This window comes from Garra rufa, chromosome 24 (assembly GCF_049309525.1).
Source record: "Garra rufa chromosome 24, GarRuf1.0, whole genome shotgun sequence".
Lineage (NCBI taxonomy): Eukaryota > Metazoa > Chordata > Actinopteri > Cypriniformes > Cyprinidae > Garra > Garra rufa.
In genome coordinates this window covers 6,878,446-6,906,184 of record NC_133384.1, presented here as the reverse complement: position 1 = coordinate 6,906,184, position 27,739 = coordinate 6,878,446, and the positions used below count along the sequence as shown (strand labels likewise).

Genomic DNA, 27,739 nt, shown 5'->3' with positions numbered 1-27,739 from the left:
CTGTAAATGCTTGTTCTAGAAGTGAACTTCTCTTTTAAGAACATGAAAGTCAAATGATGTCCTGTGTCAGAGATTAATTTATACTCACAAGTGTCAGAAAAGGACTGAATCACGTTAAAGAGGCTTTCAACTGGTTCAACCTCTACATGCCAAGCATATCTGCCTCTCGAAATGTTTTTTTTTTTTTAATTAAACATTATATAGTTTATTCAATTTATGGAAAACTTACATTATGCTTTTGGATCGATGCTGCAAAATTAATGTAAGTGTAACGTTGATTAGAGTGAAATGGAAGTTAAATATTGTAATTTTATAAATGAGAGAATAGAGACTGTGACGTGATCAGCTGCCTGGAACAACAATCAATTATACAGTTTAGTGAAATTATACTGTAATATTTAACAGAAATTAAGCTAAATAATAATAAACTAAGCTAAAATAGTTGAAAGTCTATTTTTAGCTTATGCTCAAAAACATTAATATAATTAATTTCTCAAATTAATTTGTTACTAACCTCATTCTAACATTTATTAGTTTATTTAACATTATTTGAAAAGGGATCTCCAGGGGCCTCCAATTTGTGCGTATGCACGTTTAGTGAATGAGACCCATTATTCATTGTATTTTTGTTCCTTTAATTTTTATAAAATTACAGAAATAGTTCTCCCAAAAAAGAAAATGTACTTAGCCTTAGGCCATCCAAGATGTAGATGAGTTTATTTCTTTATGGGAACAGATTTGGAAAAATTGGAGCAATGCACTTCCTCACCAATAGATCCTCTGCAGTGAATAGGTGCTGTTAGAATGAGAGCCCAAGCAGCTAATAAAAATATCACAATAATCCACACCACTCTAGTCCATCATTAAACGTCTGAAGTGAAAAGCTGTGTGTTTGTAAGAAACAAATTCAGCATTAAGGTGCTTTTAAAAAATTGTTGCTACAACAAGTCGTCCTCTTTAAAAAAATATTGCTTTCTCCAGTGAAAAAGTCATCTTGTCTGAATCAGGAGAGAAGTATGCATAGATTAATCACCGTTTACAGGTGAAAACAGTCTAAAACAAATATGTGACTAATCTTAAAGCGTTATTGTGGATTATGGAGTCAAATGTTGGCCAAAAGCAACAGTTTAAAGTTATTATGTCCTAAAGATGGATTTGGTTCTTACAAACACATAGCCTTTGGCTTCATAAAATGATAACTTCGAGACTGGAGCGGTGTGGATTACTGTGATGTTTTTGTCAGCTGTTTGGACTCTCATTCTGACGGCACCCATTCACTGGAGAGCAAGTGGTGGAATGCTAAATTTCTACAAATCTGGTCAAGTGAGGAAACAAACAAATCCACATGTTGGATGGCCTGAGGGTGACAAAAGATTTATTTCTGAGTGAACTTATCTGCTCTTTTTGTGTCATACCTGTGAAGACAAAAGATTGCAGTCTATATGAAGGCCTCGTCCTGTTTTCTGTCGCTGAAGCAAAGCAGCCATGATGGCTCCCTGAGTGTATAAACCAGTGGCCAGATCGGTCATAGCGACACCTGGTCTGACTGGGTCTCCGTCCTTAAAAAAAAACAAAAAAACAGTAAAATAAGAAAGAGATGGAGGACTAAGAATAGAATGTAGAATTTAAGATGAAGTGTGAAATTGTTTTTGGATGGTAAAACCAATGGTGCGAGTCTTTGTAAGACTTTTTGTTGATGCTGGAAACAACACACCTTCACTTTTAAGACATCAGATCATAGCTCTCACCTCAGGACCAGTGATGTGCATCATACCAGACATTGCAGACGCAATGGAGTCATAACCAGGCTTGTGTGACTCTGGGCCCGTCTGTCCATATCCTGAACAAATGAACAAATGTGGATAGTGATTATGTGTGTGGACGTTATCAGATGAAAATGTGCTTACAGCTCACAGTCTGGTGTAATATGAGCATGTCAGAGCTACAATCTCCAGCATATTCTGCTTTGCCAGTACGGCTTGATTTGGGCCTGTGTGCGGCTCTCAGAAATCCCTACAGCTGAGCACACACGTCCACAGAGAATGCGGGCAAAGACCCGATTACATTTATATTATCATCAGAGCAGTCAGATTAATTCAATTCTAGGAACTCCATCGTAGTTCTAAGACTTTTGACTCACTAGAGGTAAACATCTATGGTTGTGTTTATTTCCTTGGCAGAGGTATGGGCGGCTTAAGGAAAATCTGTCATGCCCTAGTATGAAAACAGAGGTCTACTAGCCAGAGTTTGTGCAAGTATGTTTCACCAAGCAGTATCACTTCATAACATTTTCCCTCTCTATTTGCTTTAATTACTTGTGTTTGCTCATACTCATAATCAGCTGTGCCAAAAATTACTGTACCATATAAAATAGTGAACCATTTTTACAGTACTATGGGACGTTACATCATGTTAAATACTTTACCAAAATAAGAGGGATCATACAAAATGCATGTTATTTTTTTTTATTTAGTACTGACCTGAAAAAGATATTTCACATAAAGTATGTTTACATATAGTCCACAAGAGAAAATAGTTGAATTTACAAAAATGTCACTGTTCAAAAGTTTACATATGCTTGATTCTTCATACTGTGTTGTTACCTGGATGATTTTTTTTTTAGTGGTAGTTGTTCATGAGTCCCTTGTACGTCCTGAACAGTTAAACTGCCCGCTGTTCTTCAGAAAAATCCTTCAGGTCCCAGAAATCCTTGTGTATTTGAACCCTTTTCAACAATGACTATTATTTTAAGATCCATCTTTTCACACTGAGGACAACTGAGGGACTCATATGCAACTATTATATAAGGTTCAAATGCTCACTGATGCTTCAGAAAGAAACACGATGCATTAAGCTTGGGGTGAAAACTTTTTGAATTTGAAGATCTGGGTAAAATAAATTTGTTATATTTGATGCCTGTCTATGAATTTCCTATAAGTTTCCAAGAGAAATGTAGGCTGGATATATCACTGATATCAAAGTATTAAGCCATATACTTTGGAGTTGTGTTTTGAATTTACACCAGACAAACATACAGTTTGTTACAAAAATACAAACTGTAATGACATTAATTTCATTTATTACAGCTAAAATGATTCATTTTTGTCTCTACCGTCACAGTACACAACTTCAGATGTGATACCCTTTTATAGCACACTATATTCATATCATGTCTTTTACAACTGTGATGTTACAACCAATAAGAACCACCACAAAAAGGGGTGCAAAGACATTAGGAACTCAAGTAAACAAAGAACAAAGATCCCCTTAATCATGCCCTCAGTCAGGCCCCCATTACTGCTGTAACCACACCAATATTAACAAGTGTGAGAACAGAAACAACTAGGTTTTTATATTTTCTGAAGAAAATGTAAGTGGTCTGGGCAAAAGTTGCACATAATTCTAAAACTCGTGGGTCCTTTCTAGCACATTGTAAATGATTTTGAGGGTGTCAGAATCCTATAAACACAAGAGCTGTCAAAATATTGTTCCATTTGATTGAGAATCCTGACCAGACTGCCACAGCAACAGCTCAACCAATGGGATGATTTTGGGGTGGGGCTAGTATTTTATATCGCACCAATGGCAGAGGGGCTAAGTGTTTGTAAAACAGTTCTTTTTTTAGCCATTTTGTTTCAGAAATTACACATTAACAACGGCCCTACATTGTTAAAGGTGCAATAGGTGATTGTCTTAAGAAACATTTTTTGTTATGCTGGTTGAAAATCTCTTTACAATCATAAAGTTAAGTGGTCTAAATGTACTCTATTTATATTCTGTGGAAGGCATAGGACCAAGAAATGTTTGTCCAATCAAAATGTTTGGTCCGAACATCACGATTACTGTCGTACCTGCCAGTCAATATGCATTTGCACTGTATATGCAGTATGCAATATGTACAGTCAAGCCCGAAATTATTCATACCCATTGGCAAATTCTGACTTAAAGTTACTTTTATTCAACCAGCGAGTTTTTTTTTTTTTTTGACTGGAAATGACACAGGCTTCTCCCAAAAGATAATAAGACAAAGAGGCATCATTGTGGAAAAAAATATTGCTAATCTTTTATTTACATTTGAACAAAAAGTGGCATCATACCCTTCTCAAATCAATAGAAAAGCCTTTTTTTTTTGGCTATTACAGCAATAAAATGCTTCCTATAATTGCTGAGCAGCTTTTTGCATGTCTCCACTGGTATTTTTATCTTTAGCAATGAGCTCCAACTCTTTCAGGTTGGAGGGTCTCCTTGCCATCACCCTGATCTTTAGCTGGCTGGGCCACTGCAAAACCTTAATGTTTTGTCTGCAAATTTTCTGTGGGATTTTCTGTGCTTTTCCACAATGATGCCTCATGTACATCGTCTTATTATCTTTTAGGAGAAGCCTGTGTCATTTCCGGTCCAAAAAAAAAAAAAAAAAAAAAAAAAAAAACTTACTGGTTGAATAAAAGTAACTTTAAGTCAGAATTTGCCAGGGGTATGAATAATTTCGGCCTTGACCGTATATATATATGCAATATGCAGATCCTCTACCGACGTCTCTCTCTTTTTATTTTATTAATTTCCTTTCTGTTTGTGACCTGAGTTGGATGCATGCTTGTGTAAATTGTTCCTCGCTCAATTCCCATGTATGTGGACGACTGTGTCGACGCGTGAGACGTTTTATTAAACTCTGGGAAAATACACCATCTTCTCGTCTCCCGTGCATTATCAGCAACACACAGTTGTCCTATCTGGGCTGTTGAACATTTAAACTCGGTGTTACAACGTATTGTAGTAATGCTGTCTCAGGTCGTCTAGTCTGTGTGTGTGTAGATGCGTTCAGGGGGCATGGCTTTGGACAGCGATTTGCAGGGAGGGTGGAACGTTCGCTTTCAGTGCTATCAGGCTAAAGTTAGCATTTCCCAAGATCTCCTATTGCACCTGTGGTTCAAACTACGGACATGCGTGATTGGGGAAAGTTACTTTTAAAAGTAATGCATTACAATATTGAGTTACTCCCTAAAATGTAACTTAATACGTTACTTAGTTACTTTTTATGGAAAGTAATGCATTACGTTACTTTTGCATTACTTTTTAAATCTGGGCAGGGGTTTGCTTGTTTGTTTTTAATATAAAAAGTTCTATTTTTGGCAGATGTAAAAGCCTTTTTACACCAAAAGCCTCAGGCTTAAAAAACACGACCGCAGAAGAAAACATGTCAACTCTTAGCAATAAAAAAAAAAAGAGGAAAACAAATTTTAGATTATCTTGAGTAAGTTTTGCTTATTAGTATGGATGAATTGGATCGAAGGTCGGCAGCAAAGACAACAGTTAATAAAATGGGATTAAATACCTTAGTGCAGATGTTAGCCAATCACGTTCATGCAACACCAGAAAAGTAATGTGATTGGTTGTTATCACTATGACGATTGCGTCAGCACCAAGCTTCAGACACGCCCTCTTAGAAGCGCCAACGCCCTTTGTGAATGTACCATTAGAGATTAGAAACTAATCAAGGAATGGAAAAAAAAAAAATTGACATTGGGAACAAAATCCCTTTAAAAATCCCTCCCCGTTTTTGGCTCCACAAGACGTTATTGATGGACTGCAGTGGTGTGGATTACCTGTGGATTATTGTGATGGTTTTATCAGATGTTTGGACTATAATTCTGACGGCTCCCATTCACTACAGAGGATCCCATTGGTGAGCAAGTGATGTAATGCTAAATTTCCCCAAATATGATGAAGAAACTCATCTACATTTCAGATGTTCTGAGGGAGAGCCAATTTTCTGCAAATTTTCATTTTTGAGTGAACTATTCCTTTCACCACTTATCATCATTTTACCACTAAATTATGAAATGAAATATTTCTAACATTTATTTTAGCTATTATTAGGCAAGATCAGAGAACTGGTTTCCAAGAAAATCCAGTGGTACTAATAGTAGTGCTGTATCCACTCATCAGACAGTCCAGGTTTCTCCAGTGCCAGCTTTGACATAATGTGAAAGGCATCCAATGCCAAACCTCAGCACATTTGGGTGTGGGGGCCCATCTAATGAAGGACATATGCTGAAAATAACTGGCGTTCTCAGACGCCACTTAATCCTCTTTAATTTGCTGTAAAGAAATGAAACCCCAATAATAAAAAGAAACAGGGAGCTTTGTCACTTCTGTGGACGCCGAGCACCATGGAGACCTCAACCATCTCCAGAGGAGAAACGGGAGTCTGTGGTTCTCCGTACTCATCAGTGTACAAACCGAGCCCGATTATTCCACGTTAACAAGACTAGACAGTGCGTGTCTCACCCTAACACACTCATTCCATATCTGCATGGACCGTAACAGACATGATGTACTCCTGGATAAAAACAGTGTGAAATCAAAACCACCTTTTTATAGTGGAAACATGGAAAATGGAAGGGTACTCCGGTGATTTTGTTTTGCTGGCACGACGAACGTTGTGTTTATCATTTTGTTGAATATATGATCCTCTTACAGACATTACGGCTCAAGGGAATGACTGGTTTTGCTTAAACAGTGGAATCGCTAGTAAATAAATGGGTGACTTGGCATAAAATGAAAAAAAAATCCAATGACTAAACAAGCTTTAGATGAGGTAAACCGATAAAAAAAAAAAAAAAAAAAAAAAAAAAAAAAGAGTGTGTACTAGACGTTCCAATCAAAGCATAACGTTCTACTGGGTTGTCCAAAAACCCAAATGACTCAGAATTACAGCAGTGACCCAAAACACAAACAGTAATATTTTAGACGAAAGAAATAGTATTTCAAGCATACAATGAGCACATTTAATACTTTAACCCCGAAGGAAGAAGGAAAAACTTTTATAGTAAAAAACAGACAAAGAGTTGACGCTCTCAGGCCAATTTTGGTCATTGTTAAGACAGCTATGGCAAATCAGTCAATATCTGATTAATCTCCCATGTGCAGGACCCCTTTTTTTGGAGCGCAAGGCGAATTATGTCTCGTATCAAAGATGCTTCTAGTCTGCCAAGTCATGGTTTAAAGCCTCCGTGGGAATTTTCACGAGCAATCACAACGTATAGGTTACGCAGTGCCGTTTCCTGACAAAACTGGGCCAAAATAAAAAAATGGGTCACTCCCAAATTGCTACTGGACCACAATTTTGCCCCCTCAGGACTGAAGCAATAAACCAAAGGATGTCAATAAATCAACTGACGGCATGCCACTGCAAGGCCCATTACAAATGAATTAGACACGACTGCAGAACTGCTACAGCATGTGAGAGACAAACCAGCCATAAATGAATGGCTTCCCTTATTCCTGATTGGGGTGTCCAATTAATCACAGTTCATGTGGTGGGGCAGGAGACTGGTAATGATATTTGCTTAAAGCAAAGATTTAGAGGCTTCAACAAGAGGGCCACAGCAGACGTCTAGCGCTGGATCCAACATTCCCAAATCTAAGGCCCGCTAGCAGTGCGTATGTGTTGTGTATTTTTTTCCGTGCCCATGTTAACAGGTTAGCGCATTTACACTGCACACGGATGTGGTCCGGCAATGCGATCCAGAAGCAATAAAGCGGTTATTTCCGCACCAAGTCTATTTTGCTATGCTGCATGTGCTGAATTAAAGTGACGGTGCATTTTTCACGGTAAAAATGAACATAGTTTGACACAAAAATGTAGTAATTATACCATAAATGCATATAATCAAAGCCTACTGTTTCACAGTCAACACATGTGACTTTTGGCTTGGTTTAAAGCAAGGAAAAATACACTTTTAGATAAACAGGACATGAAAAGGTGCGAGAGTTGGCTGTTTCTGTCAGTAGTGAGTTTTAAGTTAAAGTATTTGTGAAAAGTAGGCTATAGTCTTAGTTTAAAGGGGTCATCGGATGCAAAACTCACTTTTACATGTTGTTTGAACATTAATGTGTGTTGGCAGTTTGTGTACACAACCACCCTACAATGATAAAAATCCACCCAGTGGAATTTTTTTAATCTTTAAAAGTAATATCCATTTTTTTAAATCAGGTCATTCTCAGCTTCTTGTGGGTGTGACGACACATAGATAGAGGCCGCTCCTACGCCACTGTGTGACTCAGGTGCAGGGGAAGACAAGAATGAGCTTTTGAGGTGTTCTGTTGTTGGATGTAATAATGAACATAGCAGTAGTCATTTACTCTCGACATCTGAGCCTCTGAAGATGCAGAGGATTAACATCACTTTTGTTTTTGAAAGTTCCGATCCCGATCTACATATGCCTCTGTTCGTGTGAATCATTCGTGATGCAGCTTCACCCACAGCAGAAGTGACTATAAGGATTTTTTTATGCATCTTTGCAAATGGCCCATCTTAAAGGGGTCCTATTATGCTTTTTCACTTTTTGAACTTTACCCAGTGTGTGGTGTATATGTTTGGGCATAAAAAACATCTACAAAGTTACAAATCTCAAAGTCCACTCCAAAGGGAGATATTCAGTTTTTAAAAAATCCCTTTTCAAGAACTACAACGAAACGGTTCATTTGGACTACAGAGTTTGTTTTCCGGAGGCCATTATGTCACAACATAAATCCCACCTACGGAAATTCAATTCGTTGGCGGGTGGGGGATTCACCTAACTTTAGCCATGTATTATGGACAGCCGCTTTTGGGGTGCTTCAGCGAGCCGTAGGTCGGCTCGTTTAAACGCGAGCCTTAACTAAAGGGTCCGCAAACTGCTCCGGAATCCGTGCTGAAGCCGCGCCGTTGACGTGTGTTGTACAGAGCGTCCAAACACACGCAGATCCACGGCTAATGTAAACACGAACATTGACTAGTGATCATCCGTGGACGCGTCGGCGCCTCGCCGTAGACGTGCAGTGTGTGGTAAGAGATTTATTCATCATACAGTGTAGATAGCTTCACTAGCCTTATGGTTTCGGGCATGCAAATAATAAATACATTAGCACAATAATGATAATGTCACGTATTGGCGATCTCGCAGGCTGACGATAGGACCAACAATACTGTAGCGTTTTATTTACTCACCCTTCATGCATCCTAGGTGTACATGACTTCCTTCTTTCAGGCGGAGGCAATCGGAGTTATATTAAATAAATTCTGGCACTCATACAACAGCATAGACTGAATGGCACGGGCAAGTGTTCCATCAGTCAAAAATAAGTCGATCCATAATTAAAAAAAATGTGTCTCACATGGCTCCGGGGCGGTCTGTAAAAGCCTTCTTTAGCGATCAGATGTGTTTTTGTAAAAAAAAAAATATCCATATTTAAAATGTAAGAATCACTTTAATCTAGTTTGCTGCTTTGGGAATGCTGACCAATCACAATACATTTGGTTTTTCGGAAGGTGGAACCCGGAACTAATCGAGCCGTTTGTGCCAGCCTGGGGAGAAAGCTATTGTAATAATGTAAATTATGTGGAAAAATTATGCGTTTTTCGAACCACCAAGCATGACAGCATGTTCAAGTACACCCCCAAAACAAAATAAAGACTTTGTAAAGGAGCATAATAGCACCCCTTTAATAATTTGCTAGTTAGCAAGCTTCACAGCTTAACGTGGCTAAATGCGGCTAAAGTAAACATTATAGCTCATCCTACGGAAGAGATGGGCGGGGCGAGCAGAGCTCATTAGCATTTAAAGGAACATGCAATAGAATAGCTCGCTCTAAAAAGGGCTGATTTTGACGAGGTAAAAACTGTGTTTTTTACACTACCATTGAGAAATTTTAACCAAAGTATGTTACAGACTTCTCACAAAAGAATCCTATCAACTTGTGGAAAATGGACATCCGATGACCCCTTTAACTGTGCGTTCACACCGCCGCCGGCGAGAGCGTCAAAGTGGCCTGACGTCATTCATTTTCAATGTGAGCCGGCGGCGAAAAGCGGCGAGAGCGGCGCGGCGCGTTTTGGGCGGTGTGGGCGTCGGGGAGAGTTGAAGTCAGGTCAACTTTATGGTAATGAGCTATGACGCGGCTCGGCGGCAACCAATCGGAATGTAGAAGTTCACCGCTGAGAGGTTTCCAAAGAACGCAGTCGTGTAAACTTGGTTCCGGCCACATTAGTTCCCAAGGACAATGGAGGAGAAGTTAATCATTGCTGTGGCGGGTTTCCCCATAATCTACGACGTGTCCCTGTTTTTAAGTTTGCACTTAACCATGAACACAAAACCCACACCATACAAATGGCTTTTAATTGGTTTATTTCGTTAGCAAACATGTAACTACAATTAAATTCAATGTCTTATTTTCATGTTTAAAATATTTAATGAGGTTAACTAACGTACACCCTACTTGTTGTCAGTCTGCACAAGATCGAAATGCTTGTTTGCTTTGCGGCCGCTTTAAATACAAGACCAAGTGTTCGATCGTCAGAGCGTCAAGGAATCTTTCTACAGCGTTGCTTGCAGGGCGGCCAGAGCGAATTTTGACGCTCTTGCCGGCGGCGGTGTGAATGCACAGTAAGTGTTTTGCCACTTGCTTGAGATATAAATCTATTCTTAAGCAAATCTAATCTAAGTAAAACATTTTTTTATATTTTAAATAGTAAGAATATTTCAATTTTTTTCTGTTTTTGCTGTACTTTGCATCAAATAAATGAGCAGAAGAGACTTCAGAAAACTTTTGACTGGCTATATATGGGTCAAAGACATAAACCGGTTTAAGCATGAAAACAACAAGTGTAATACTGCTTTAAAATGATTAAATTAAAAAATATATATTTTAAAAGTTTTCTGTTTAATTTCATTGCATTTTTGTTTTTGTTTCTCTGAGCAAAAATAAATATCATACATTTCCCCCTAATGTACAGAAGACACCCACTAAAATGTAATTCAGTATAACAGTCTTGTCAGGCATATTTACAACAAAAATCAATTTATGACATTTAAAGATTAATTACTTTCACCCCAAATACTAATTAGTTTTGCCCATTTGTCAGTACATTTTTTTTACTCATTTAAACACAATAAAATGTAATATGCTCCCTTATTCTTTTTATATTTTAATATGCACAAGTCAGAATAAGCATGTTGTTTGAATTTTTACATAAATATTGTGTTACACTGAATGACAATATAACATTATTTCAACCAAATTTGTACATTTTATTCCCCAAAAACTTATTTATAACCTTAAAAGTAGACACTTTACTTTCATTAATGTGCTTTCTATGGACATAAAATCACTTTTGTAAATTTATTTTGGCGTCTTTGACCCAATAAATATATACCTTCTTTTCAATAATGGTGTTGAGTACACGTTGTGAGACACACCTAAATATTACACTTTTGGTGTTTGACAATAAAAACAAGTCACTTTTAATGCAGAACAAATGAAACTTTGTTGCTAGGATCGGTGAGCTGTTCACCATTTAAGATGTTTACCGTCTTTCAAAATAGCTATTCATCACGCTATGTTAGTTTTACGTTGAACCGTTTCTAATACCTAATAACTTTTTCAGCTTTTTCGTTTTGTCAAGCAGACATGGCTTCAATTTAATAAGCATTCTCTAGATACAACAGAAAGCCTAAAAATAAATTCCTATCTAGCATATCTATTACAGGCAACACAGAACAAATTAAGTTTTGGCCAAATCTAATTGAGAGGGAAATGATCACTTTGGTTCAACGGCGCAGCTTTAATTTGATCCAATTTTGGTTCCAGGATATATATATATATATATATATATATATATATATATATATATATATATATATATATATAGATAGATAGATAGATAGATAGATCTCATAAGTCATGTTTAATTTAAAATAAATAAATAAATACTGATATCCACAGGTTTAAGGAAACCAAAGCGGTCAGCAAAACCGCAGAAGGCAGAATGATGACAACCGACCAGAAAGGCTTGTCCTAAAATTTCTGTCAAGTACTAAATCAAACAGCACTTGTTGAAGCTAAGCATTCCAGACAGATTTTACACTCAAGAAGAAAGTGAAAAATCCTTTCAGAAGGGGAAAATTAAACGATACAGGATGAGCACAGTAAATCATTCCAATTTAACTGTCCAGCATCCACAATTTAATGAGGTCTTGTGGGTTACGCCTCCAGGTCTTTATAAGCAGCGCGAGACATGGGAATTTGGCTGTGATTTGTGATCTTACAGAGAACTGCAGAAAAAAAGCCGTCTTTGAGAGCAATCGTTGCTAACCGCAAGAGATGCCATACCAGTGTTGACACAATGTAACAACTTGCATGAAATGTAAGATCGCTGCCAACACCAGAGTATCGTTTGCTGAACTTATTTGAATGGTTCAAATGTTTTGCGTGCTGATAGATGTTGTAATTCAACTATACCGCTTTATGTTTTCATGTAAACAAAAACAGACATTTCTCAGTAGTTTGAAACCAGTATTAGATCCAGATGCAATCTGTAGTAAAATACTTTATACCCATATAAGCGAAAAAATGCATGGTAGTTTGACCAAAACTGCTATGTTTTTACAAGGCTTATGAAACACAGAGAGACGTGTGCCCGTCTACAGAAACGCTGATTTCCATTTCCTTATCGAGTGTGACTTGACTGCAGGATTTATGGACGCCTGACACGTGAAACCAATCACCAAAGCAGCCAGCGTGGTGACAGTGCCCATCCGCTTCAGATTAGCGTGGCTACAGAACAATTTTCAAGTAAAGCGTGGCTTCCTTTATGAGTGTGATTAAAAAAAATCTGACAGTAAAGTAAATTAGCCTTTTCATAAGGGCCATACAACTGAAAACGTTAGGGTTTATGGGTTAAAAGCAGGCCAGGTTTAGAATAGGTGTGTCTAAAACACAGAAAACATGGGTTTTTACGTATTTAACTGGAGACGTAAACGTAATAAAGAACATGTCTTCCTACATTTATACAAACACACCTAGTTTCTCTGTTCATTCATGCCATGGACTGATCACAAATACATAAAAGAGAAAACACAGAAAAAAAGTGGCACACGTCTCTCCAACAAGCCGCTTTAAGCTGGGGTCCACTAGGGGGCCTCAAGATGACAAAAAGTATTTAAATTTTAAAAAAAGATTAATATGATAAAGTACTCTAAATCTATATGTGATCCTGGACCACAAAACCAGTCTCAAGTAGCACAGGTATATTTGTAGCAATAGCCAAAAATGCACTGTATGGGTCAAAATTATAATTCTTTTTTAAATGCCAAAAACCATTAGGATGTTAAGTAAACATCATGTTTCATGAAGATATTTTGTAAATCTCCTATCGTAAATATAATAAAACTTAATTTTTAATTAGTAATATGCATTGCTGAGATTTTTTTTGCACACTCAAATTCCAGATTTTCAAATAGTTGTATCTCGGCCCAAATATAATCCTATCCTAACAAACCATACATCAATGGAAAACTTATTTAGTTTACAGATTATGTATAAATCTCAATTTCACAAAACTGACCCTTATGACTGGTTTTGTGGTCCAGGTCCACACACACACACACACACACACATATATATATATATATATATACACACATATACATATATACACATATACATATATATATATACACATATACATATATATACACATATACATACACATATACATATATATACACATATATATATACACACACATATATATACACACATATATATATACACACACATATATATATATATACACACACATACATATATATACACACACATACATATATATATATATATATATATATATATATATATATATATATATATATATATACATACACACACACACACACACACACACATATATACACATACATATATATATATATACACATATACACATATATATATACATACATATATATATACACATATATATATACACACATATACATATATATACACATATACATATATATATATATATTTTTTTTTTTTTTTTTTGTTTTTTTTGTCTTGTGGACTATGTGTCAACATCTGTTATGTAAAATATCTTACTCAGAACAGTACTAAATAAAAAAATAGCATGCATTTTGTGTGATCTCTCTTATGTTGTTATTAATATATTTTATAATAATACATTTTATTTGTATTATATTATCATGTTTTATGAGAAATAGATTTAAGTTGTCATCTTAATGGTTTTTAGCATTTTATTTTACATTAGAGTTATATTATTTTAACATATTAATAATATTTTTTTTTAATTTTAAAGGGGTCATCGGATGCCCATTTTCTAGTTCATTGGATTTTTTTAGGGTCTTAATGAGAAGTCTATAACATACTTTGGTTAAAATTTCTCAAGGGTAGTGTAAAAAACACTCTTTTTACCATGTCAAAATCAGCCCTTTTTAGAGCGAGCTATTCTGTTGCATGTTCCTTTAAATGCTAATGAGCTCTGCTCGCCCCGCCCCTCTCTGCAGTGGGATGACGAGCTGTAATGTTTACTTTAGCCGCATTTAGCTGCGATGCATAAAACCCCTTATACTCACTTCTGCTGTGGGTAAAGCTGCATCACGAATTATTTGCACATATGTAGATCAGAATCGTCTTTTTTCATTTTAAAAACGAAAGTAACGTTAATCCTCTGCATCTTCAGCAGCTCAGATGTCGGGAGTAAATGACGACTGCCATGTTCATTATTACATCCAACAACAGAACACCTCAATCGCTCAATCAGAGACATTCTTGTCTTCCCCTGCACCTGAGTCACACAATGGCGATCGGAGTCGGACTGTTTTTAGCTCGGTGAGGGCAGGGCTAAGGTAAGGCGCTCATGTCAATCAACTATCGTGGGAGGGGCCTCTGTCTGTGTGTCGTCACACCCACAAGAAGCTGAGAATGACCTGATTTTAAAAAGGGAATATTACTTTTAAAGATTAAAAAAATACCACTGGGTGGATTTTTATCAATGTAGGGTGGTTGTATACACAAACTGCCAACACACATTAATTTTCAAACAACATGTAAAAGTTAGTTTTGCATTCGATGATTGGTGATCTTAAGGCCCCCTAGGACCCTGTCTCCCTGTTTGAGAACCACTGTCTCAATGCTGCTTGTTAAAGAGATGTGTGCCATTAAATGTAAGCATTTTACCCACATTTGCAACTAAAAATCGATGTGTGAGGACTGTAAAATCTATCTAGGAGCATGCTTGCAATTAAAAAACATCCCTGTAGGTCTTTAAAAAGTATAAAAAGTTTCAGTCTTATGAAATTTAAGGCTGTAAAGCAACATCTCAATTATCATTTAAAAAAGTCTTAATTTAAAAATTACGATAGTCTAATTTAATTATTAACCTTCAAAAGGCTATGATTTCATTAAATATAGTGAGAGCTGCACATTTAAAATCAAAACGTAGCGCTGTTGTGCGTTCTTCAGACTTGAGCTATCAAAGCAGTTTACAATTAACGAATACCACGCATTTATGCCAAAAGATTGTCATAACAATTAATAAGAGATCATAAGCCATGTTTACTTCATGGTGTTTATATTGCAATATGTTGTAAATATCTTGTAATATGTTGTCTTTTTGAATGAGCAGCTGGCAATGGTAAAGCAAACACATTTCAAAATAAAAGTCCAAGTGTATTTCTGGCTTGTTTATGCAATTATGATACAGTCTAATTTAATTATTAACCTTCAAAAGGCTATAATTTCATTAAAAATTGTGAGAGCTGCACATTTAAAGTCAAAACGTAGCACCGTTGCATATTCTCCAGAATTAAGCTATCAGAGCAGTTTACAATCAATGAATACCACGCATTTATGCCAAAAGATTGTCATAACAATTAATAGGAGATCATAAGCCATGTTTACTTCATGGTGTTTATATTGTAATATGTTGTCTTTTTGAATGAGCAGCTGGCAATGGTAAAGCATACATATTTCAAAATAAAAGACCAAGTGTATTTCTGGCTTGTTTATGCAATTATGATTTAATTATTAACCTTCAAAAGGCTATGATTTCATAAAAAAATAGTGAGTACGCTGATGTGCTTTTACAGACTTGAGCTATCAGAGAGGTTTACAATCAATGAATAACACGCATTTATGCCAACAGACTGTCATAACAGTTAATAGTAGATCATAAGATATGCTTATTTTATAGTGTTTATATTGTAATGTGTTGTAAATATCTTGTAACATGTCTTTTTGAATGAGCAGCTACTATTTTTTGTGTGTGTGTGTGTGTGTGTGTGTGTGTGTGTGTTTTGTTCATGACTCCCTTATTTGTTTTGAACAGTGAAACTGAGTTGTCTAGCATCTTTTGCATATTTGAACCCTTTCCAGCAGTGACTGCATGATTTTGAGAGCCACATTTTCACACTGAGGGCAACTGAGGGACACAACTATTTAAAAAAGGTTCAAACATTCACTGATGCCTAAGAAGAAAACACAATGCATTAAGAGCGAGAGGGGGTGAAAACTTGTGAACAGGATGAAGATATCCAATTTTTTCTTATTTTAGTTCAAATATCCCTTTAGTACTGCCCTTCAGAAGCAACGGAAGATACTTGCCAGTTTTCCAGAAGACAACTTAAGTACAATTAACCGTGATCTTCAAATTCAGAAATGTTTTCATCCCCCGCTCCTAATGCGTTGTGTTTCCTTCTGGAGCATCATTGAATGTTTGAACCTTTTTTAATAGTTGTGTTTGAGTGCCTCAATGGAAAGAAGGATCTCAAAATCATACGGTCACTGCTAGAAAGGTTTCAAATATGCAAAAGATGCTGGAAAGCTAAAGAATCTGGAGGACCTGGAGGATTTTTCTGAAAAACAGTGCGCAGTTTAGCTGTTCAGAACAAACAAGTGACTCATGAACAACTATTTTTGGACTTGTGGACTATACGTAAACATCTTTCATGTAAAATATCTTACTCCGCACAGTACCAAATAAAAACTAACATGCATTTGGTTAGTTTTGTTAAATTAATTCACATTTTCACAGACTCTGCAAGGGGTTCCAAAACTTTTGCATGCCACTCTATCAGGGAGTCTTTGCATTTTGCAAATATTGTGTTCACCTGTTATAGAGCAATAGATGAGCTGAGGGGCCACTTTACTCAACTCCTCGTAGCCAAGTCCCATTTCATTCAGCTTCCCGGGCAAGTAATTCTCCACCAGAACATCACAGACTTTGGCAAGCTGTCAAAAGAGACAATGCAGAGAAACAGACAAGGTGTTCAAGCCAAAATATACCAAGCAGCAAATGTTATGTAATGCATAAGTTGTGTCGAACTTTTACCTCAGTTACAAGTTTGGTCCCCTTTGGATCTTTAAGATTAACAGCAATGCTCTGCCAGTAAGAATGCACAAATCATGATCTCATTCATTTTACATACATTTATATATATAATACCGACGACGGAGGATACCTTTTTGTTCCTGTTCACACTCAGAAAGTAAGCACTCTCTTCACCCACAAACGGAGGACCCCATGCTCTTGTGTCGTCTCCTGAGCCTGTCACACACTCACAGCTCAGTACAGTTCACCAGAGTTCATCGGTCAGAAAAAAAAAAAACTACAGCATTGCAGTCACACACTGTTCAGATACAAACAAAGCATCATTTTTACAGGAACTGGCAACGTGAAGCGTTTAATATACTAAATATCATTACAAAACAGCCATTTAACATGAGAACAGCGGTAACTACCTCAAATTATTTGCTCTAGAGGCACGCTTGTTCAAATAACAGTTTAATACACAGTGCCTTGCAAAAGTATTCATACCCCTTCATTTTTTTTTCACATTTTGTTTTGTTGCAGCATTATGTTAAACTGCTTTAAGTTAGTATTTTTTTTTTCCACACAAATCTACATCTCATACACCATAATGACAAATCGAAACAGGTTTGTGACAACTTTGCAAATTTATTAGAAATAAAAAAAACTGAAAAGATCCCGTTGCATAAGTATTCATACCCTTTTCTGGGGCATTCATATTGCTTCTAGATGTTACTACACTTGGAGTGGAGTTAAACTGTGGCAAATTCATTTCAATGAGTATGATTTAGAAAGGCACACACCTCTCAGAAAAAGTCTAACAGCTGAAAATGCATATCAGAGCAAAAACCAAGTCCTGAGGTCAAGATAACTGCCTGTAGAGCTCAGTAGATCAGTAGAGCGTTAAGGCAATGATTTAGGGAAGAGTTCAGAAAAAAATCTGCTGCACTGAAGGTTCACAGAAGCATTATCCATAATGGAAGATGATTGGAACAACTAGGACTCTAGAAAATGTCTGCCAGCCCCCATCCAAGCTGACAGAGCTTGAGAGGTGAAAAGGTGAGGCAAAGAATGGCAGATAATTGCCAAATGCAGATGTGCAAAGCTTGCCACATCATACCCAAAAAGACTTGAGGCTGTAAAGGTGCTTCAACTATATACTGAGTTGAGGGTATGAATACTTATGCAATGTACTTATTTCACTGATTAATACATTTTTAAAATTTGCAAATTGTTTTTTGCTTGTCATTATTATGGTGTATGGAGTGTAAATTGATGTGGGGAAAAACTAATTTAAAGCAATTTAACATAATGCTGCAACAACAACAAAAAAAAAATGAAGGGGTATGAATACTTTTGCAAGGCACTGTACATGCAAGCAAACTTAATGCGTGTATTTGTATCATTTTGGAGTTTGAAAGCAATAGTCCTAATTCACTTTCAACGTATTAAAAACAGTGGCAAAGAAAAAACTTTTTAGATGTGGAAATAACAACAGAACATGCGATATATGTCATATTAAATGTTTATGTGACATAAATCTCACCTGGACGCTCAACTTTGATCACCTCAGCTCCCAAATCTCCTAATATCATAGTAGCAAAAGGTCCAGCAAGAACTCTGCATTGCACACCATGTAGACACGATATTATCAGTAGTAGTATTTAATAATAAGCATCCAGCAGAAGCATCATTCATGTATAAGATTGCACAGCTTTTACCTTGTCAGATCTAAGACTTTAACGCCATCTAGAGGTCTGATCTGACCTTCACCTGCATTCATAGAGAAATTAGTTTTATTAGTTTATTATTAACATAAATCAGTTAGGATTAAATATATTCTAAAATTCTTCACTGATAAATAAATAAATAAATAAATAAGCTAAAAAAGGCAATAAATAAGAATCTAAGTAAGCAATAAGACTGTATTCAGTTTAAAAAGAGAGTAACGTTACCACCCTGGAACAATGTTCAACTTGATTATATGATTAACAAAAACGGGATCATACGTTATAAGCTTGGCAAAGGGCAAACGGGTTAAATAGTAACTTGTTGATTCTTTAAGAATTCATATTTTAAATGTACAACACAATGGTTTCCTAGGTCCTTTTTTTAAATATAGGGTTCTTCAGGTGTGCATACAAGTACCACGACAGAAACAAACAGGTGTGCCAAACACTTGCATCAGAATAAACAAACTGGCGTTGGTGTTTCATTTACACCAAGTAAACAAACACTTGTGCATACACCTATAAAATAAAGTAGATTAGTCAAATAAAATACATCATTTTGCCATTAATGTACAACGTTCCTACACACACTGATGGAATGATCCAGGAATGATCACACAAGCAGCTCGTGTGTGCGACAGTGCGAGTGTAACGTTAGTGAACCGCTCCGCTAGCGGGACAGTGGTCGGATATGGTTAAAATACAGGTGCTACCTTGCAGTTTGGCAGTGAATGGTCGTCTTATGTTCACACAGTTCGCCTTATTCGGTTGTAGAAATTGTGATGTTCTGCTTAGGTAAGATACAACTCTTATAACAGCGCTTCCCGACATGTTGCCTCGGCGTTTACGTAACCTACGCAACGTCTCTAAAAGCCCCGCCTCCGCGCTTTTATCTTTATATTAAACTTCGACAAGAATCCACGAGAAATGTTATCTTTGCAAATGAGCATAACGGATAGTTCGACACATTTCACCCAGCATAAAGGGGCGTTCACGACATGAATCACTTATAATTGTTTGGGTGAGACACACCAGTCTTCCTCCAAGGGGCGCTCATCGGCCTTAAAACCGTAGAAAAACCCTCCACTGAGTGCATTTCATTTTTTTTGTCTTAGATTGTGTGAATTTTTTTTAATCTATCAATTCTAGTAATTTAACCTAAGATACAAATGAATCCTCCTAAGACATCTTTAGAAAATAAATGAATAAAATGCAATTTCCTGTAATCACAAACGACTGTTCTTTGGTTAATATGTTACAGCGAAGAGAAAAGTAACATTTATCACATGACCACGCAGCTTACACTTCAGCAATAGACTGATGATGGCTTTAAGAAGCGTTTTGTTTTTTTGTAACTTTGATTATTGTTGTAATCGTAGTAGATTAAAAATAATAATAAAATAAACAGAAAAAAAAAACTAAATATATCAAACATAAATATCGAACTAAATGTTTTCAAGAATTATATTTGTTCCGGAATCGGAGTCTCAAAACATTTCATTAGTTCAGATTAAACAGTATGATGTTCAGTTTACTGTTTGCCCATTCTTGGTTTGTGTATTTTATAAAAATATAAAACAGTTGAGTACTGTTTTACAATATATTTTAAGCTTTTTTTTTTTTTTTGCATCATTATGCCAGTCACATGACCCTTTTTTTTTTAGCAAGGATGCTTTAAAATTGATCAAAAGTAGTGATAATAGACATTTACAATGTTACAAAAGATTACTATTTCAGATAAATGATGTTCTTCTGAACTTTCTATTCAACAAAGAAAACTGAAAAAAATTCTACTCAGCTGTTAATGTAATAATATTTATGTTGTTAACATAATAATGATAATAATAATAAATGTTTTTTGAGCAGAAAATCAGAATATTAGAATTATTTCTGAAGGATCATGTGAGTAATGATGCTAAAGCTTTGAAATCACAGGAATAAATTGCAAAGAACAGTCTTTTTTCAACTGTAGGACCTGTTACTCTATGTTGTATTAAATGATCTATATTGGCTTAAAGTGGCAAATACCATCAATGTTATTTGATGTGTGTTGTCCTTGATAAATAAATCAATTCAATACACAGTATTGTGAAAAAAAAACATGTTTTTGCTACACTAATCATAGTTTATCCATGGTATTTGTTGTAAAATGGTGTTTATACAAATGGCAATCAATACGCCAAACAGGCATATAATTGGTTATTTGTTTAAAGTCGTAAATTTCCCCTGCTTCCTTCTGAAAAAGTTAAATTTACATCTATCCGAATAAAGATTTGTAATCCTATCGCGTATAATCTAAATCCGATTTTCGTTTTCACTGTGTGTTGTAATGAAGGCCCTGCTTAACTTATTAAAATGCAATACATTTTGCTGTCTTGAAAAATTTATCAGGAAATAAAATACACGAATCATAATTTATTCCAAGAATAGTTTACATTTTATTTCCAATATACAAATATAACAATACAGAGGCTTGTATTGTTATATTTGTTGTATATTCAAATTAATTTCTGCTACTAATACCAGATATATGTTCAGGTTTAATATTGCCTGCAAAATAATGCACATAAAGAAAAATATTTTGTGTTCATTTAACAATGTTATCACTATTGTGCAGCAGAGCCATCAACCTAAATGCTTTCAATAGGCATATATGGCCTGTATTAATAAACAATCGTCTCAGCAGCTGTACCATTTATAATAATACCAAAACGTTGAAATAATTTGTTTGCATTTTCATTATTTAACTGTGAGCTATTTTTACCCTTACTGTGTTGCCCACTTGTGTAGTTAGGCCTATATTTCTCAATATATCCTATTATGCCCTGTAAAAATTTAAAAGTGGTTTATTTTTAATATTTTCAAGAAACTTGCAGGGTACAAAATAATGTAATGCATCCACATTTTACTAAAGGATTATTTACAGTCAGCCTGTCATATACATAAACGTTTATAGCTGGCATAGGAAAACTATTTGTTCTAAATATTTTTAATAGAAATAAGAAATAAATATCAAGAATTAATTATTGTAGTAAGCATTTTAAGAATAAAATGAAAGCACAACTAAATTCTAACCAGTAGGTGGCATGCGACACCAATAATATTCTATTCTATTCCATTTTATTCTAGAGATATCTAAATAGCTCTCTCACGATCAGGTGAAACGTCTGTAGATATGTTGTTTATTCAATTACCATATGTGAAAAACAGACCTAATGTCATAATTTTGTGGTGTGTTATCAGCAATCTTTATTATTTCAGTTCTGACTCTCACTATTTCAGAACAGCACTTTTCGTTAATAATTTATTAACATGAATTAATGCATTGTGTGCCATGAACATTAAAATGTAGAATATATAATAAATATGCAATAATTTATTAATATATGTAGCCTATATTATTGTATTTAAATAGACACAACATGTGTATGAAACAGTATCTAAAAATCTAAAAGAATGCACCTTTTTCCTTTTAAGCTGATGTTAATTACAACCTATGATTTTGGAAATCTGTCAGCTACCCAAGTGCAGTTCATATATTAAGTCACGCCCCAAATATCACGAACCAATCGTGGCCGTGTCCGCAGAGCACTTTCTGGTCATGTGACTGGCAGCAGTACCTATATATGGAGAAGGTCTGCTCTGGTATAAATGAACTCAAGACGTGATACAGAGTCTCTTTTATTGATGTGACACTGCTGTTCTGACAAATAACGAGCATGGCAGGTATGTGACAATACATCAAATACAAAATGCACTTTGTAAATTGAACAGAAATTTTGAAGTGAGGGTTGGATCATCTTATACCGCAAAATCTATAATTTTATTTACATGCTATATGTTGAGATAAATGCATATGTTACTAATAAGGCTTTCAGGAATGTGCATGTTCACTGCATTGCTCATCTGGAGTCATATGAATGTAAAGTATTGTGGCGGGAGGGGCAAACGACAGACACAGTGGGTGTGGCGTCAGGCCTCGGAGAGGCTTTTATTAAACAGAAAATAAGGGAAAGTGAGTCCATAAAGTAAAATAGTGTCCAAAATAAAAGGGGAATCTGGTGTCCTCGGGTGCTGGGGCAGCGTGACGGGAAGGTAGTGTTCAGAGGGGAAGGGTCCAGGAGAGGGGCGGAGTCCGGCCGGCCGCACGCGCTCCCTTCGCTGTACCGGGGTGCTAGGGGCGGCGGCATCTCTAGCGGCTTCGTCCCTCTTGAGCTGTCCGGAGCTTCCAGCGGGGAATACGGCCCGGCATCCTGGCCCGCGGCCGTCTCGGGTGCGAACCTCAACCGGACGGCGGGTCCGGCGACTCTTCCTCCTGGCGGTGCGGGATTCCCTCTTCACCCCTTCCTGGACCCGCGAGGACACCAGCGTGCATGCACGGGGGGGAAAAGAGACCGGTCTCCCGAGGAGAGGCGCGCTCGGGATTTAAACAGCGGCGGTGATGAGGCTTCATTTACATCAGGTGTCCCCATCACACGCCGCCAGCCCGAGCCGATTACACGCCCCTCCTCTCCCCTACACACCCACTCCCGTCGGGAGCCTGGAGAAGGGCGGCGAATACGGGACGGGGTGGTGATGAAAATTAGGGGGGCGGGCAGACGCCTCGCCACATTCCCCCCCCCAAGCGACATCCCCGTCCTAAGGTCGCCGCCCACGCAGGAGTGCTACCTTCCTCATCCAGGCTCCAGCGGTCGGAGTGGGCGGGGATTCCTCTCCAAGGCAACGCTCCCTCTCGCCGCGTACCGGAACAGGGACAGAAAAACCGGTATTAGTCGACAGCCTCAACCAACCGCAGGATAAGTGACTAACTGAAACATCACTTACCCTTCTTGCGGCTGGGAGGCCGTCTCCGTCGTTCCTCCGTCCCTGTCCGGGTTTTCACGAACTTTTGCGAGCGAGAGGGGATGACGTCATCAGGTGTTGCCCACTGCGCTGTCTAAGCCCCGCCTTGCCCGCACTCTCCACCACTGTGGCGGGAGGGGCAAACGACAGACACAGTGGGTGTGGCGTCAGGCCTCGGAGAGGCTTTTATTAAACAGAAAATAAGGGAAAGTGAGTCCATAAAGTAAAATAGTGTCCAAAATAAAAGGGGAATCTGGTGTCCTCGGGTGCTGGGGCAGCGTGACGGGAAGGTAGTGTTCAGAGGGGAAGGGTCCAGGAGAGGGGCGGAGTCCGGCCGGCCGCACGCGCTCCCTTCGCTGTACCGGGGTGCTAGGGGCGGCGGCATCTCTAGCGGCTTCGTCCCTCTTGAGCTGTCCGGAGCTTCCAGCGGGGAATACGGCCCGGCATCCTGGCCCGCGGCCGTCTCGGGTGCGAACCTCAACCGGACGGCGGGTCCGGCGACTCTTCCTCCTGGCGGTGCGGGATTCCCTCTTCACCCCTTCCTGGACCCGCGAGGACACCAGCGTGCATGCACGGGGGGGAAAAGAGACCGGTCTCCCGAGGAGAGGCGCGCTCGGGATTTAAACAGCGGCGGTGATGAGGCTTCATTTACATCAGGTGTCCCCATCACACGCCGCCAGCCCGAGCCGATTACACGCCCCTCCTCTCCCCTACACACCCACTCCCGTCGGGAGCCTGGAGAAGGGCGGCGAATACGGGACGGGGTGGTGATGAAAATTAGGGGGGCGGGCAGACGCCTCGCCACAGTATGTAATGCTAACTTCTGGCATGATTAGATGATTGTTTTTATTATTCTAATATTTTTGGACACAAATCAGACTAATGCATTAACGATGTCCGATGTGTGAAAGAATTGTTTGGTTGAAGAATCGAATGAAACGGTTCCCAAAATCTGTCTGAACAATATTGACTGGTTCTCTAGTCAACTCAACAACAGTTCCTTAATCTGTTTAGAACGGTTTAGTCCGATAGTGTAATAATAATATTTCATTAAAACAAGCAAAAACCTTCCAGATTAGAGATAAGTAGTGTTTAATGCAAATTTAAATGATATTTACGTTCTGAATGGCTGTTTTACGAACTGAATCATGGCTACAACCTGAACATTTTCAACAAATATGCCTTTAAATACAATTTTATTGAAGAAAAACTTAACATTACGGCTTTATAGGATATTTTAGAGAATATATGGAACACATCATGAGGTAAAAGAATCACTGAATCAGCTTTGAACCGATTCTTTTAAACGTATAGTTCAAAAGAATCAAATTAAAACTATTAAAGCTTTTCCATATAAACCATATAAAAAACCATATAAAAAAAAGATGCATCTATAATTTTTTATTATGAGTAATTTTCTCACCTTATGAGGGAAAACATGCATCATTGATGTTCAGTAAGGCTTAAACCCTGCTGAAAACGCTAAAACCAGCCTAGGCTGGTTGGCTGGTCTTAGCTGGTTTAAGTTGGAAGTAGCCTGACCAGCTAAGACCAGCCTGGCCAGACTGGAAAAGTGGCCAAAACCCCTCTAAAACCAGCTATGACCAGCTAAATCCAGGCTGGTTGACCAGCTAAAACCAGCCAACCAGCCTAGGCTGGTTTTAGCTGTTTTTTCCACCAGGGAAGGGCTTGATTTTTGTGGAAATCCATTTTGTTGTCATCTGTTATGCCAAATTCATAGACCTTATCTGTCAGTCAGTGTTATGTCAATCTTCATTTCTTCAGCAGAACAGGCATTTGTCACTTTGGCCACAAACGATAGCTATGCAAGAGGAGCCATGGTCCTTGGGAAATCCCTTAGAAACCACAAGACTTCAAAAAAGCTGGTGGTGCTCATTGGACCCCATGTGTCTGATCAGTCAAGGTACAACATGCTTAATTCAGTCAGTATTGTACTACAAGCTGACTTCTGTGGAAAACAAAATGAGATGTTTTTGAATGTCTTCAGGGCAGTTCTTCACAAGATCTTCGATGAAGTCAGGCTAGTGGATGTGTTGGACAGTGGGGACACAGCACACTTGGCCATGATGAAGAGACCTGATCTGGGTGTCACTTTCACCAAGCTGCACTGCTGGACTCTCACACACTACTCCAAATGTGTGTTTATGGACGCAGACACGCTGGTGAGTTTGCAGCATGACTTCAAACCAGCTGGTTAGCAGAGTTCAAGTCGTGCCTTGTCAAAACATGCATGAAATATTTATAATGCTGTTTGTTATGCCATTTGAATTACATTGTGCACCATTAACTCAGTGTGTGAATGCATACCTCTGTGTTACATTTAACTCGTTTAACTTGCACTAAGCAGTGTAGACATCTAAACATGCCTGCAACTTAAAATGTAATTTTGTTTTTGTTTTTAACTCGTAAGAGTCATTTCTCTAATTAAAAAAAAAAACAGTAAAAACGTAAAAAAACCAGTAATATTGTGAAATATGATTACATTTAAACAAACCTTTTTATTTTGATACATTTTAAAACATTTGTTTTTTTCCATCTGGAAATTATAGGATCTTTTTTTTTTAATTGTTATTTGAAATTTGTATAATGTGCATTAATGAATTATACACAATAAGACCAGAAATATTCATTAAAAAGAATAGATATACAGTCGAGCCCGAAATTATTTATACCCCTGGCAAATTCTTAATTAAAGTTACTTTTATTCAACCAGCAAGTTTTTTTTTTTTTTTTTTGACTGGAAATGACACAGGCTTCTCCCAAAAGATAATAAGACGATGTACAAGAGGCATCACTGTCAGCTTTTATTTACATTTGAACAAAAAGTGGCATGTCCAAAATTATTCATACCCTTTGCAAACTGTCACAGTCTATGGGAAAATCCAAAGTTATAGCTGCTTACAAGTCAGGAAAGGGCTATAAGACCATATCTAAATGTTTTGAAGTTCCAGTGGCTACGGTGCAAAGTATTATTAAAAAATGCAAGACGTTCTGCACTGTGAAAAATCTCAGAGGACGTGGTCGGAAGCCAAAAGTGACACCTGTGCTGGCCAGGAGGATAGTGAGAGAGGTAAAAAAGAATCCAAGGATCACCACCAAGACCATCCTGATGAATCTGGGCTCTGCTGGTGGCAACATCTCAAGGCAGACAGTCCAACAGACACTGCACACCACTGGATTCCACCGATGCAGACCAAGGAGGACACCACTTCTCCAGATAAGGCACACAAAAGCCCGCTTGGCCTTTGATAATGCTCATCTGGACAAAGAAGAAGACCTCTGGTCTTGTTTTTTTTTTTTTTTTATGGTCAGATGAAACAAAAATTGAATTGTTTGGCCACAATGATGTAGCCTTCATTTGGCGTAAAAAATGAGAAGCCTTCAACCCTAAGAACACCATCCCCACTGTCAAACATAGTGGTGGGAACCTAATGTTTTGGGGGTGTTTTTCAGCCGGTGGACCAGGGAACCTAATCACAGTAAACGACACCATGAAAAAGGAGCAATACATCAAAATTCTCAACAACAACATCAGGCAGTCGAAACTTGGCCTTGGGCACCAGTTGACATTTCAGCATGACAAGACACACAGCAAAAGTGGTGAAGAAATGGTTAGCAGACAAAAACATTAACGTTTTGCAGTTAATCCTGATTTAAATCCAAGTGAGAATCTGTGGAGGGAGCTAAAGATCAGGGTGATGGCAAGGAGACCCTCCAACCTGAAAGAGCTCATTGCTAAAGATGAATGGGCAAAAATACCAGTGGAGACATGCAAAAAGCTGGTCAGCAATTATAGGAAGTGTTTGATTGCTGTAATAGCAATAGGCTTTTCTATTGATTATTGAGAAGGGTATGAGTAATTTTGGACATGCCACTTTTTGTTCAAATGTAAATAAAAGATGGGTAATATTTTTTTTTTCCACAATGATGCCTCTTGTACATCATCTTATTATCTTCTGGGAGACGTCTGTGTAATTTTTAATAAATAAATAAA

General features: G+C 37.6%; 2 protein-coding genes across 2 annotated transcripts in view; one reads left to right on the top strand and one right to left on the bottom strand.

Moving 5' to 3' along the window:
• sugct (succinyl-CoA:glutarate-CoA transferase) overlaps nt 1-19,841 on the bottom strand; it is a 195,971-nt gene extending 176,130 nt beyond the window's left edge. The window contains exons 1-8 of the mRNA XM_073830794.1: nt 19,596-19,841; nt 18,874-18,925; nt 18,699-18,772; nt 17,304-17,389; nt 17,174-17,224; nt 16,953-17,073; nt 1,749-1,840; nt 1,416-1,559 (exon numbers count right to left, since the gene is read on the bottom strand). Coding sequence (XP_073686895.1) covers nt 1,416-1,559; nt 1,749-1,840; nt 16,953-17,073; nt 17,174-17,224; nt 17,304-17,389; nt 18,699-18,772; nt 18,874-18,925; nt 19,596-19,713 — 738 coding nt within the window. The 5' untranslated portion in view covers nt 19,714-19,841. The remainder of the gene's footprint in view (nt 1-1,415; nt 1,560-1,748; nt 1,841-16,952; nt 17,074-17,173; nt 17,225-17,303; nt 17,390-18,698; nt 18,773-18,873; nt 18,926-19,595) is intronic.
• A 2,701-nt stretch (nt 19,842-22,542) lies between these two features.
• Nucleotides 22,543-27,739, top strand: part of gyg1b (glycogenin 1b) — a 32,971-nt gene continuing 27,774 nt past the window's right edge. Inside the window, exons 1-3 of the mRNA XM_073830318.1 lie at nt 22,543-22,608; nt 25,510-25,648; nt 25,733-25,907. Of these exons, the coding sequence (XP_073686419.1) occupies nt 22,602-22,608; nt 25,510-25,648; nt 25,733-25,907 (321 nt within the window). The 5' untranslated portion in view covers nt 22,543-22,601. The remainder of the gene's footprint in view (nt 22,609-25,509; nt 25,649-25,732; nt 25,908-27,739) is intronic.